At 40.1% G+C, this 15,099-nt stretch overlaps 1 protein-coding gene across 1 annotated transcript; it reads right to left on the reverse strand.

Annotated features, from left to right (window-relative positions):
* Positions 1–5,527: 5,527 nt before the first annotated feature.
* dnajc8 (DnaJ (Hsp40) homolog, subfamily C, member 8) lies at positions 5,528–15,006 on the reverse strand. The gene is made up of 9 exons (XM_072673553.1): positions 14,916–15,006; positions 11,110–11,211; positions 10,944–11,000; positions 10,404–10,470; positions 9,831–9,925; positions 8,286–8,357; positions 7,604–7,695; positions 7,195–7,270; positions 5,528–6,688 (listed from the first exon to the last, which is right to left on the reverse strand). The coding sequence occupies exons 1-9, from the start codon at positions 14,991–14,993 to the stop codon at positions 6,566–6,568; spliced, it is 762 nt and encodes a 253-aa protein (XP_072529654.1). The 5' UTR covers positions 14,994–15,006; the 3' UTR covers positions 5,528–6,565.
* Between the last annotated feature and the right edge of the window lie 93 nt (positions 15,007–15,099).

Raw genomic sequence — 15,099 nt, forward strand, 5'->3', positions numbered from 1 at the left:
TGGGTGCATCTTATAGTAGCTGAATGCATTCATTAGAAGGGGTGCTCACAAATATATATGGACATATAGTGTAAGCATAATATAGGTATGATCGATACCTGCTTTGGTTAGTCAGCACTTCATTGAGTTAAATCAGAAGTGCTGCTGGTGGGTTCGAATGAATCTATTCAATGTCTGGGGCATCGAGGAGAAATGATTGAGGGATTCTGTCTGACTCATTTTGTCCCAGCAAATCAAATCATAAGAGATGAAAGCCTGTCTTGTCTTGTTCCCATGGCACCACGAGGACAGCTGGAATATCTGGAATAATCCTGCATGGTAAAAAAGGTCCATATTTCTGTAGCTTATGAGGACATCTGCATTTGGAACATTTAGAACTGTCTTTCATTTGATCATTGAGGAATTTTCACTTAAAGCTGGAATGTTTATAAAAGAGCCCCTTTGCAATTCCACACACATAACCAGAGATATTTTGATAAATAATAAAACAGTGAAGATAAAAATGCAGTATGAACTAGGCTACAAAAACATAGCTCAGTGCTGGTGCCACTTTTTGGGATGTGTGATGATGATGTCTTCCTCACAAGATACAGACATCCTTACTACAGTAGATGTTGCCGCTTCTTTGCAACTCTCCTATAGAAGCTATTTTTGCCCAGTGTCTTTCTCATAGTGGAATCACTTTGTAAGTCGCTCTGGATAAAAGTGTCTGCTAAATGCCATAAATGTAAATGTAAATGTACATTGGCCTTAACTGAGGCAAGTGAGGCGTTCGTCTAGGTTTTTTTGAGACTTCCTGGATGTGTCATTGATACGCTCTTCTTGGTGACAGTTTGGTAGGTCGGTCACCTCTGGGAAGGTCCACCAATGTTTCAGGTTTTTCTCTTTGTGGATAACGGCTCTCAATGTTGTTTGCTGAACTACCAGAGCCTTAGCAGTGGCTGTGTAACTCTTTCCAGACCAGAATATTTTTTAATGATTTCTTTATAATGTGGCATAATCATGTGCTGCTTGCTAAATGCAAAAATACATGACAGTATGCACTATACTATATTAGAGCAAATGCTCTAATAAAAAAGCCACGTCATGTCCCAGATAGCAATTCTGGACTAACAGCAACCCAGTTAAAAACACTTTCAGGGAGTTATGACCAGAATGTTGACCCTGGGTCAAATGTGGCACAGTTGTGCAAGCCATATTTAAGGCTCTGAGCCACATGTGACCTGCATACAACCTACCAACTGCCATCACTGGTGACATGCAGACCAGAACTTGGTCATGGCTCGTTTGGCATCCTAGATATTCACCATTAGAGGGACAGATGCTGGAAAACGGATGCTGCACTATTGCATAAATATGGAACAACAGGCAAACTACACTATATGGACAAAAGTATTGGGACATCTGCTTGCTCATTCATTGATTCTTCCAAAATCAAGGGGATTAAAAGAGTTGATCCTGCTTCTGTTGGAGTAACTGTCTCTACTGTCCAGTGAAGGCTTTCTACTAAATTCTGGAGCATTGTTGTAAGCATTTGATTGCATTCAGTGACATGAGTATTGGTGAGCATTAGTGAGGTCAGGATGTTGGATGATCACCACCCCACCTCATCCCCAACTCCTCAGCTCATCCCAAAAGTATTGCATTTACATTTACATTTACGGCATTTAGCAGACGCTCTTATCCAGAGCGACTTACAAAGTGCTTTGCTATTTACCCAAGAAAAGTCTTAGCTAGTTAGAATAGGCTAATAGTTCAAAAGATACCTCTAACCTCCTAAGTATTGGATGGAGCTCTATCATTCCAGAGAACACAGTTTCACTGCTCCACAGCTGGGGGGCCTTATACCCCTTTAGCCCTCACCTGGCATTTAGGCATGGCTCAAGTAGATTCCTAGAGTCCTACAGAGTCATATTCTATTAACAGTACTTCTCTACTGGGTGCAGCATAAAGTAGTCAAATGCATTCACTAGAAGGGGTGTCCACAATCACTTGGAGTGATTGTCACTTTTTGGACAGGGGGGGGGTCTGTATATTTGAAGGTGTGAACAACCAGTCAGAGAAACAGCTGTACCTACATTCACCCATAAGCAGTTAATTTGCATAATTTTGCTGTTTCACATCCTCCAACTCAGCACCTGCAGATCCCACTGCAGCAGTGCAGTCTCTGTGCAGCCTGACTGAGTGAGGGAGGTTTTTGTATGACTCTGTATCACTGTGTGAACACACAGATATTAGGGCAGTGAACGCTCACACAGTAGTAATCTCCAGCATCTTCAGTCTGGACTCCACTGATGGTCAGAGTGAAGTCAGATCTAGATCCACTTCCTCTGAATCGAGCTGGTGTTCCAGACTCTAACTCGCTTGCTTTTTTTATCAGGAGTTTAGGAGCTTCTCCAGGTTTCTGTAGATACCAGGAAAGAGGTTGATAACCCCAGCCTTGATGCACCTCAGGACTGGTTCTACAGCTGATGGTGACGGTGTCTCCTGGAAGAGCAGATTTCACTGCAGGAGTCTGAGTCACAGTCGCTTGACTTCTGACCTCTAAGGTGATCAATAAGAATAAATAAATCAAATTATTAATAGAAGAAAGGAACAGATTAACATATCAGAACATTATATTGGACTATGCCCTACTATAGTATAAGTGTAATATAAATGTGGCATTATATAAGAACAGACTTGTTCTTTACCTCTAGTGCAGAAGATCAGAGTCCAGATGAAGATGGGGATGAAAGTCATGGCTGCTGTGGGTGAAGAAGTTGCTGTAGCTGCTCTCAGTCATTAAGGGCTAAACTCACAGGACTATAAACACTCCCAGAGCACTGAAGCATGTGCTTCTCATGTAAATCGCTGTCTCATTGTGGGATCCCCCTTCTGTCTGCAGAGAGCAGGTGCAGAGCAGAGAGTGACGGAAAGGACACAGTGTGATCACAGAAGACCACCAAAACCAAATATAAAACCAGAATCAGCATTTGTTTGCCCACCTAGGAATTTGACCTCCCGTGTTAACCCATCTGTGCAGTGAACACACACACACACACACGAGGAGACTGTAAGCACATGCCCGGAGAGCTGGGCACCCAAGGAGCAAAACAACTTTTTTAGGGGTGCTTGAGAACTCCTATAAAAGAGGCTACACATGCCTACGGTTAGGTGCCTTCCTTAAGGGCACTTCAGTTGTGTCCTGCAGTTTCAGGCGATCAAACCAGCAACCTTTAGGTCACAAGGCCACTTTTCTAAACTATAGAAAATGACTGCCTCTAAATTTGTAATGTGATCATGTAATCCCTACAATTTGATAAAGAGAATATAATTAAACAAATGCAAGACACATCATAGAGAATAGGTTTAGGGTCAGGATTAGGACCAGGGTGACGTTTAGGAACAGCGTTAGGGTCGTGATTACGACCAGGGCAACGTTTAGGAAGTGTTAGGGTCAGGATTAGGACCAGGGTGACGTTTAGGAACAGCGTTAGTGTCGTGATTACGATCAGACGTTTAGGAACAGTACTGAGTTTAGATTTAGAACCATGGCAAAGTTTAGGAACAGTATTAGGGTTAGGACCACGGTCTGGTTTAAAAACAGTATTAGGGTTAGGATTAGGGCCATGGCGAGGTTTAGGAACAGGGTTAGAATTAGGGCCAGGGTGAATGTTTAGGAACAGGGTCTAGGACCCACATGAGTTTTAGAAACAGGTTTAAAGATAGGATTAGGGCGAGGGTGAAGTTTAGGAACAGGGTTAGCATTACGGCCTGAATAAGGTTTAGGAATAGAACTGGGAACCACAAAACATTTATATTCTGGGTGCCCCCAAACTTTTATTTCTACTGTAAGTAATTAGTCAGTGTGGTGTGTTTTTTCTCTTCCACAGAGTGTGATAGTGCTGTTTCACATCCTCCAACTCAGCACCTGCAGTAGATCAATAGGTCTCTATACAGAGTGATGGTTTTTGTACAGCTCTGTATCACTGTGTGAACACTGTACCACTTTGATATATTTGACAGTAGTAATCTCCAGCATCTTCAGGCTGGACTCCACTGATAGACAGAGTGAAATCTGAAGTTTCTCCACTACCTGAGAAACGAGCTGGAGTGTCAGCCACTAGTATCTTCACATGTCTAATCAAGGCTTTAGGAGCTTCTCCAGGTTTCTGCAGGAACCAGTGAATACCTTCTTTTCCGTCACTGTATCGATACACTGGACTGCTGGCTCTACAGCTGATGGTAACGGTGTCTCCTGGGAAAGCTGATTTTGCTGCAGGAGTCTGAGTCACAGTCACCCGACCTTCTACAGCAACCACTTAAGAAAAAGTTAATTACAAAAATGCACATTAATAGTATAAACAAACTGATGTATTAAGCAAAATGATGACATATGACCAAAAATTATAACCATTTTAGAAAAATAATACAAAGGGTATTTAGTAAATTTCTTACATATAATATGATCTCATACCTCTAGCGCAGAAGATCAGAGTCCAGATGAAGATGGGGATGAAAGGCATGGCTGCTGTGGGTGAAGAAGTTGCTGTAGCAGCTCTCAGTCATGAAGTGTTAAACTCACAGGACTATAAACACTCCCAGAGCACTGAAGCATGCGCTGCTAATGCAAAACTGCCTTTTTACAAGGCTAATTTCCAACAGAGAAACAAGTACAACAAAAATATGTTCATCCAGTAATCTCTTGGAAGTTCAATATTTCATTTCATTTCAGATAATAATTATAAATAATAAAATAACGAAAATAAATACTAAATATAATACTGAAATGTAATTAACTGAGCCACTCAGGCCGTAGCCAATGAAAGCTAGGAGAGTGCGGGTACATATTCAGTGGATCATAGACATGGCTGACAAATTTCCAGATCAATGACATGACTATTGATTTCAAGTCAGCTTTCAGTTCAAATTCCACATTTACATTTAGAGCGTTTTAGCTGATGCCCTCATCTCTTACACAGGTAAGAAAATAAATTTTTGAGTTAGCCGTCTTACCCAAGGACTCTTGGGACTATTGGGTAACAACTGGCATTAAAAAGTGTTTTTGGTGATCAGATCAGGTTCGGATTTCAGTTGTTTACATGAAAAGCCAGGTGCGAAAAGCCACCCTGGATCATGATCAGATCTTGTCCACATTTAATACCAGTGTAAAACAAAATTGTATTCTAGCATTGGATTCAATCAGGTAAGCAGGAATACGTCTGTAAAAAAGCCCAGTGATACGAGTAATTACTGTGGAGCTTGGCTTTACTCTCGCTCACTGTGTGTGTACTTGTGCTTACTGGTAGGTGAGAGTATTACAGAGTTTGGTCTCTTGTGGTTTAGATAGTCTGTCACATTTTCTGACAGAGCCGTTAGGAGAACGTGAGAACCATCTATTGTTCTATCCCATTTTTATTATTCTTCCCCACCGGAACAGCACAGTTTTATTGAAAAACTGCTGTTCACAGGAAGTTAAACGGAAACGATGTAGGTGCTGGTGTGTTTTTTACGTGGAAAAGCAAAATCAGATCTCATCTGGTCACACTGGGCACACATTTTAATGACAGGTGTAAACAGAATCCGGTCAAAGTAAAACCAGATACTAACCAGATTCAAAACGCATGATAATGCCAGGTGTAAACAGGCCTTACTGCTGTAGTGTTGTGTGCTCCCTCTAACAGGCAACTGAACCTCAGTCTTCTACCGGGAAGGTAGCTCACAGCCCTGTAACCTACAATAACAGTGTGGGAAGAGTCATGCTGATGGAAAGAACATCACCACTGAGCAGGCAGGTAACATGGCCACACCGTGACTTCAAGATACTCATTTTAAACAAAATCACCACATAAACCCCCCCAAAACAATAAAAAAACATCCTAGAGCTGTAATGTAAGCTACAAACCAGTTTTATTTTGGGTGAATAGGGTAAAAAAAAGAAAACAGACAAAACAAAAACCTCTCAGATGTTAACCAAGAAAAAGAAAAAAAGGGGGGGGGTCATCACTACTAGTTTTTTAAATGTGCACAGCATATATCATGTCCAAGTCTCTCAAAAGTCACAAGTTTCACAAATATGTACATTAAAAAACAAAAAACATAAGCTAGACACACTACAGGCCTGACTGTTGAGGTGATGGTTGCAATGTTGAGTTAATATACTGTGACGGATGGTATTACACAATGCTCCAGCTCAATCGCAAGACTCTTCTGTTCCGGAAAATGACAAAAGCAGAAGGGGGGACAATACTGCACCATAGTGCCACCTGCTGAGCATCATGGTTCTGAACCACAGGCCTACTATAATGAAACGCATAGTTCCACCAAAAAAAACAAACAAACAAAAAAAAAAAAAAAAACACACACACCCTCTCCCCTGCTTATTTTTGTCTCAATTCATCTGACAAATTTGGAGTAAGGGGAAATGTGTAGATCTGTGGGGTTTTTGTGATCCATTTCTTTAATAGCAAACTAAAAGGCCTGAAGAGGAAAGACTGGGGGAACGAAAAGAGAGGAAAGCTCAGGGAGGGCGGTATTTAGAGGGTTTCGCCTTCCTTCTCTTTAAACTTTCTCCACATTATTGTCACTCTCTCTGCTCCATTTTGACCTTTGGAGGCTTGAGGAACGTTCTGTTCTTTTTCTCCTTCTTGCTCTTGCCTTTGGCCTGGAAGTTTCTCCAGCTGTCCACACGGCCATCCCTCGTTTCCTGGGAAACAAAATAGAAAAAAAATCTAGTAAGATTTCTATCTAGAGGCTACCAGCATTTTCTGATTACAATATTTAAATATTTAATTCTTCAGGCATTTATACGCATGCACTGATAATGGAATTGTGGGCTCACATGAGTACATTTTCCGATGTACATTTTTGCAGATGATAATAAATTAAATAAATGAAACATTCATAAAACGTAAAAACAGGGACAACGTTTACTTGGATCCGCATTTAAGTTTGATTCGATATGGTTACAAATATTGTAAAATGCATAAAATGCAGAAATTGTAGCACAGCAGTCCAGTGTAACCTAAACGTTCAGCTCTTCTGAAGTTCAGTAAATATCATATCAGGCAAATCAGAGAGCCATTCATCTTTAGAGAGCCATTCATTTTTAAGCAATTAATCTGACAACATCAATATGACAGCATAGTGCATTTCTAAGCTTTTCCACATGATCCATCAAAACAGAAGCATTCCACATTTGGACAAACCTACCTCAAAGTTTTTCTGCCACTCTCTCTCTCGTTTGGCTCGCTCTTGCGTTTCAATCTCCTCTTCTCTTTGTCTTTTTCTGAGAAAAGCAAAAGCAAAAACGGTGATATTTAAAAAATATGAATATGCTTATATTTGTATATGTCAAATCCCTGAAGGCCTGTGTGACGGCCCACAGCTCTGTTCTTTGCTTTTAAGCATAACATTAGTTTAACAGAAATGACTAAATAATTTATTTATTGTAGGGACTGAATAATTAGTAGTTGCTAAAAAGTCTTGAAATTAAACCTTAAATAAACGAGGTTTCAAGGGCCTGAAAAGACGGTCAGGGAAACAACCCCTCCGCCAAACACTGGTGGAACCGGTAAACAACAGAGATGTTTCATATTTAGCTGTAATATTTGGGTATTACCTCTCGTGCATCTCCTTGGCTTCTCGCTCCTTCCTCTTAATTTCCAGCTCAGCAAAAAGCTTCATGGTCTGTTTGTATACAGCTTGCCTGAACTAGGAAACAGACAAAGTCATTTTAGCCTTCTCATGCAGTCAATATAATAACTTCAAAATACTGCTACTACAACTGCTAGTAATATTACATTAACAGTGCAAGACAACAGGCAAGAAATAAAACAGAACACACAGCCAGTACATATTATGCATATTCAAGAGTGCATTCTGATGCAGTCTGAGACTAACACAAATAGCTAACTGCTGTGGAATTATTTAGTCCACAGACTTCAACTACACCAATAACCCAAAAATAATTCATAATGTTTAAAATTGGCCCACAAAATGAAACGAGAGGTGAACATCCAGAAAATTGTCAGAAAGCTATTCACTTCACAACTACTACTGTCAGACTGTTAAACTACAAACATTGCAAATTGACACTGGATTAAAATCACAGATGAAACATTCCTCCAAGTAAAACTTCTTCAGCTGTTAAATATAGTTAAATACTTCAGCTACATTCAAAAGGAATGACTTATGGTTTTGATGCACCATTGTTTTTTACCAGGACACAGCAATACTTACGTTTAACAGCTAACTGGCAATTTGACAAAAAACCCAAACACACTACAGCAAAAAATCCATACCATTTCCGGGTCATCCTCCTCTATATCTGTGGACTTTCCATCTTTCTTCAGCTGCTTCTTTTTCTGACTCATCTGTCAATTCAAACACCAAAGTCAACAGATAAACCTACATATTTCCAGCAGAGTCTAAATATCAGTTCATTGTAAAAGTACCAACAGATTGATGCACCATGCCAGAAACATGCAGATTCTGCAGAGTTCTGGACTGGGCTGAATAATATGAATCAAGTATTAACTTGTTTTGTTAGTATTTGTTTCCTTGACAAAAATGTAAAATAGAACACAAATGGTTAATATAAACAAACAAACAAACAAACATATAAATAATAGCTGCTTTAATTGACTGCATCATAAATTCATGTCAGGTTTGATGGTGATGATGTTTAAAGCCAATTCAGCAGCTCAGGCTATATTCATGACTAAACCCAGGTAATTAGTAGATAATTAAGTAGATTAAAAATAACAGTCAGCAGCCTACACAGTCATCAAAGTCCATATGTTAAGTCAGGATCTCATCATTGTAATTGTGTGTGTGTTTGATAAATCATAAATATGTAAGTATAGTAATTCTTATCATAAGCCCAATGTATTTTGCAAGGCCTATTATCAATAAATATAAGATGCTTACTATTATTAGAAGTAGTAGTATTATTAATGGAATTACTTTTAGTTCATTTCTACTATACACTATTAATACATCGATGCCACCAAGTGGATGCATTTTGAACTGCAGAAGTGAACATGCTTAAAAAAATGATGGTATTCATTTGAAAACACCAACCAGTGAAGGTCTGAAAAGCTGAGTGGGCCAGTAATAAAGAAATACACTTTATGTCCAAATGTTTGTGGACACCCATTATAATTAATGCATTCAGTTACTTTAAGTTGCAACCTTTGCTGCAAAAGCACACAGCGTGTCTAGTCGCACAGATTGTCTATTAGTGACGATAAATAAACATGAACCTATTGGCAACCTATGTCTAGTACCAGACGTGGGCTAAAGGGGTATAAAGCCCCCTACCTGTGGAGCATTGGAACTGTGTTTTCTGGAATGATTGCTGGTGCTCAATCCAATATTTTGGGATGAGTTGATGAGTTGGGGAGTTGGGATTAAAGTGGTGTGGTAATCATCCAACAACCTGACCTCACAAATTCTCTTGTTGCTTAATGCTAATCAAATTCTCATAGTGATGCTCCAAAATCTAATAGTAGGCCTTATCTGCACAGTAGACACAGTTGCTCAGCTACAATAGTAGAAACAAAAATGAATACCCAGGATTTCAAAAGAAATACTGAAGTAGCAGGTGTCCCAATACTTTTGTCCATAGTGAATGTTTCCTCCAAGCTGTATAATTTCTAGACTACCAAGTGCTTCTCCTCGGGGCTTTCATTGAGGCGAATCAACAGCTCAAAACTGAGTTAAGACATAGTAACATTTGTAGATAGCATCTGTCAGTTTGGGAAAAGTCCAACAAACACCTCTATAAGCATATGCAGAAATGTCTCTCACTACACTGTTAAATTTTGAATCTAAGCAGCTCTCACCATATGTTCCACGTATTCTTTTCCTGCGTGGATCACGTCAACAGCCCTCTTCTTCTGTTCAGCATCCAAAAGAAGCTTATATGCCTTATCAACCGCTGTACATAGTTTAAAAAGCAAATTGGTTAAATGTGGCATATGGTACACAACTGCGCAAAACTATTTAGCCATATTCAGAGAGGATTACATTTTCACAAAAAAAGGGGTTAGGTCACTGCTATGCGCTATATTTAGAGCATTTTTTTTACAGCTGGACCTTGGTTTGTTTTCACCCTTGGTGCGATTGGGCAGGTGTGAATACAGCAATCGCACTTGGATGTGGACCAAAATAACCGCAAGAGCCCTTGAGAAGGGGTGGTTTTGGTCCAGTCCCAAACTAACTTGGTTTGTAAGTATTAATAACACTATTTTTCTGTAATTACATTTTACTTAAACAAGATATAATAATATGAATAATATAGTTAGATAATAACATAATAATAAATATAATTAAATACAATTATGCATATATATATATATAAACTTTAAGATTAGGTTGCTGTTAATTAGGGTCAGCTATTGTAAAGCAAGATTCACCTTCGAAAGCTTGCTGTGCTCTGTCTGGATCATCCTGGTTCTTGTCTGGATGGACCAAGATAGACAACTGAAAAACAGAATAGAACACAGTTCAAAATGTGCAGTTTCTCTTAAAAACGTGTCTAAATCAGAAAAAAAAACAGGAAAAAGAGCACTAAGGGCCAGTTTATCAGAAACTGACTCAGACTGCAAAGAATATTCTCTGGCCAATCCCTCTTGGCTTTATAAATAAGTCAAAGATAGGGCTGAATAATTTAATGAGACTACTTAATTGCAAATTTTCTGACCAATAGAGCCATTTTGGCAAGCAGGTGTTTGGTTTCTTCTGATTGGTCTAACTCACCTACAAGCAGGTTAGAAGTTATGTGTGTAGCTTCATTTTCCACACTTAAAACTTAATACAATGTTTTGGATGATGTAAGCTGTAATTAAACCTGCAGCTCCTGCACACTTTCAAATTGTGAATTCAGTATAAAAACAATTTGTCTTAGTTTAACAACACCTCATTCATTATCCTAAAATCAGCTGTAACAAGCCTACCTGTCGAAACCTTTTCTTTAATTCTTCATCTGTTGCTTCCGGATCAATTTGAAGAACCTACAGCAGAACAAAGATGGCATTTTTCTGTGTAAACAAATGAATGTGTAAACACTTCTAATGCACAGATAAACAGAGGCCTCACTAACAGATCAAACAGATTACTCACCTCAAACGGGTTAAGATTGAAATATGACGAGCCAGGCCGGAGCAACCTATCTATCTGCTGTTTGGACGTCAATACAGAGTCTCTCTTTTCTATCTGCTTCACCTGTAGGAGACAATACATTTGTAATAGGGCAGTCAGTTATTTTTGCATATAGGTAAGACAACATCCATTAATTCATGGACAAATTTCAAGACTGGCAAATTTAAACATTAGTTTAGGTAGCTACAGACAATCAAGCAAAACAACAGGTCTTAACTGGACCCTTATAAAGTTATTTACTCTGAGATGAAATTACAGACACATTTACATTTACGGCATTTAACTGTTGCTCTTATCCAGAGCGACTTACAAGGTTACCCGTATTACAGAGATGGGACAATGGAGTGTTAGGAGTCTTGCCCAAGGACTGTTGTTAGTGCAGCGCAGCATAGTCACCCAGACCGGGAATCAAACCCTGGTCTCCCACATGGTGTGGTAGCTCACTGGCAGGAACTGGTGATATATGTTGTGCCACACAGCTGCTCAGTTTGTACAATCACCATAGAAAAGTACCGAGCCTAAGGTCACAGTGCCCAGTGGCAAGCATCAGCCAGAGGCGAAGAATGGGGCTGTGGAGCAGTGGAGCATTGGGGCTGCATTGCCTGGAGTCCTGGGGCTCCATCCAGTCCTTTTGGGATAAGTTGGATTGGCAGACCTGATCATCCAACAACAGTATCTGACCTCTATAATGTTCTCATGAGAAGCCGAATGCAACCAGATCCTACAAATCTAGAGTCAAGCCTTCCCAGAGTAGAGCGCTAGAGAGCAGAGTGTCTCCAAAGCAAGATTTTCCAGTTTACAGACTAGGAACACCCTCTTCTGATTATGTAAACTGAAGGTAGGAACTTTTAGATAAACTACAAGCCCTTTGGGTTGTTTGCAATCAGCTACATCTACAAGATTTCTTTTTCACCTGGTGGGCTCGGGTGGGCTGATGGACAAAAATACAAAAAGGATACAGTATACTGTCAAACCAGCGAGGCAGCAGGATACCGTGCTGCACTACATAATACAAAGTACAGAGCATAATAAATTACACTTTTACGCTGTTGCTACTTGCAGGCCTGAATGCCAATTTAAGTTTCTAATCCAGGGGCTGGCCCAGAAGTAGTAGTGGGCTGTATTCTGCGTATACACTCGCTGAAAACAGGGGCTGTATCCCAAAACGCACAGTACCACACTAGTAATCAGCAAAGTATAGAACTGTGTCATTTGGGGCAAGCTCAGAAAAAAGGGTGGGATATTTTGGACAACGTGGAGATGGCTTATCTTTGTCTATTGCTGTGCTAAGACAGCAGCATAACAGCACTGTAAGTGCTGTGTCTCCATCACCCCATGCTAAAAGTCAATTCTGCATTGATGCTGTTTGTTATCTAACGTGATTCAGCCATTTTTTATTTTTCTGTTTACTTTAACGGCCGTGTACGAGTGAGAGAATAGCTTCAAGTAACATTGTAGTCATTTGCTGCTTCAGCCTGGAAATCATTTTAATTATTATCCATACACTACATTGATGCACATATACATTTTGTGTGATTACCCTAAATACATATTACCCCAGTGAGGAAATAAAGTATATTTGTTTTGCAGAATAATGCCCTCTGAATAAGTGGACACTGTGTGTTTTAAGAGATTATTTAAGAAAAATTTAATATAATATTAAGAGAATCATCTTTTGATATATATATAATTGAGCACACAAAAAAAACCCTGTAGTATTTATAAATTAATTATTTTTAATTGATAAATCAATCAAAGAAAGATAACTAACCTGAAACTCTCAACAAGCAAAGACTGGGACCTTCTGATACCATCAGTGCTCAAAGAACACGGACCAACTTGTCCTGTTCAACTGGATTAAGTGCATCATATTATTATTATTAATGATTAACCATGATTAATATCATATAAAATATTGTGATATAATATCTGCACCATATCGCCCAGCCCTACTCTGTGCATGAACCACAGCACACAGCCTGCAAGAAAACCCTGCAGAACTGGACTGAATCAGAGAGTCTGGACTATCCAGAGGTCTTAAACCCCAGTTATAGGGGTCTTGTTTCCTGCAGTTTGTTGTTTATTATTTGTTGTTTATGATCGAGCACACACAAAAACCCTGTAGTATTTTGAAATATTTATAAGCAGTATTTTTGGGCAGTGGTGGCTCAGAGGTTAGAGCGCTGGGCTATCGATAACAGGGTTGTGGGTTCGATTCCCGGGCTCGGCAAGCTGCCACTGTTGGGCCCTTGAGCAAGGCCCTTTACCCTCTCTGCTCCCCGGGCGCTGGAGTTGGCTGCCCACCACTCTGGGTGTGTGTGTGTACTCACTGCCCCTAACACATGTGTGTGTGTGTGAGTGTGTGTTCACTACCAGATGGGTTAAATGCGGAGGACACATTTATGTAATATGTGCACCTTTACCTTTTAATTAATTATTTTTAATTGATAAAAAAATGACCATTCAAGTATAGAAAGATAACTAACCTGAAACTCTCAACAAGCAAAGACTGGGAACTTCTGATACCATCAGTGCTCAAAGAACACGGACCAACTTGTCCTGTTCAACTGGATTAAGTGTAGCATATTATTATTATTATTATTATTATTATTAATAATAAATAAATAATTTAAAAAACTTACTACTATTTTAAGTGCCTTTATTATGCTGCTCTCTTGTTTGATTTTGCTGCTGTAAAAACTGACTTTCCCCGTGGGATAAATAAAGTGATCTATCTATCTATCTAAAAAACACTGCATCAGTATGAGATAGGATAGGTGTCTCACACCGATACTGAGGTATCCAAACAGGAGGTTTTTTTTTAATCTGCCATTTCACAAACAGTAAAAACATTGTGATTAATACAGCGCAACACAAAATTGTCTGGAGATATCTGAACATTGCATTCCCTTTTGCCCACCTCTAGCATGCATGCACCAGCCCACTCAGTCTACCACACCGGATGGGACAAGGCAGCCATGCACTAGTGGTGGCCAGTATGGCGACATTTTTGCAATAAAAGGTTATAGTGATGCACAGTATGCTTTTCTGGAATCGTGGATATCGTTAGTGAACCTGAAGACGGAGGAATTAGTCCTGCTGAGCTGGTGAAGGAGGTGTGCAGCAGGTTAGGGATAAACACTAGTATGGGACAGTACCTGGATACACTTTTTATTAAAATCTGCAACTACTGTGTGTGACATCACCCTAAAATAACATAACATCATATCAAATCAAATATATTGTGATATAATATCTGCACCATATCTCCCAGCCCTACTCTGTGCATGAACCACAGCCCACAGCCTGCAAGAAAAGCCTGCAGAACTGGACTGAATCAGAGAGTCTGGGCTATCCAGGGGTCTTAAACCCCAGTTATAGGGGTCTTGTTTCCTGCAGTTTGTTGTTTATTATTGGAGCCTGTCTAGATTAAGTGACCACCAAGCTACAGGTCCTGGGTCAAGACTAGGGTCCTCCCTCAGCTGTTACTCCAACCCTGGAGACCCTGCAGTGTTGGTCACTCTTAAAGTCCTTGCTATAATGTATCCAGAAGACTGACCATGAGCACAAACACCCTTCATTAATAACCTGGATGAAACAGGGAGCATCAGTCTTCCGTTTCACCGCCGAATGACTACAGCGACACCACCACAGCTCAGAAAGGCACCGATACCGAGCCAGAAAACCGGCTGCCGGACCCATGACCGCACCAGAGACGCTGCTGAGGCCACCACTAACAGCATTAGCCAACATTAAACCAGTCTAACCTCTGTGTAAAACGTCTGGAAAGCTTCATCGTCCGCAGAGCCACTGCTCTGAGCCTGAGGAGCTCCTGCAGCCGCCATCTTACGTACACACGAGTGACGTCGGAAAGGGGTGCGAGCACGTCACTCACCCGGACTTTTATTATACAAACGTAAAAGTCCCGCCGCTGTCGCGCGAAACATGTAT

This window comes from Salminus brasiliensis, chromosome 2 (genome assembly GCF_030463535.1).
Source record: "Salminus brasiliensis chromosome 2, fSalBra1.hap2, whole genome shotgun sequence".
NCBI lineage: Eukaryota > Metazoa > Chordata > Actinopteri > Characiformes > Bryconidae > Salminus > Salminus brasiliensis.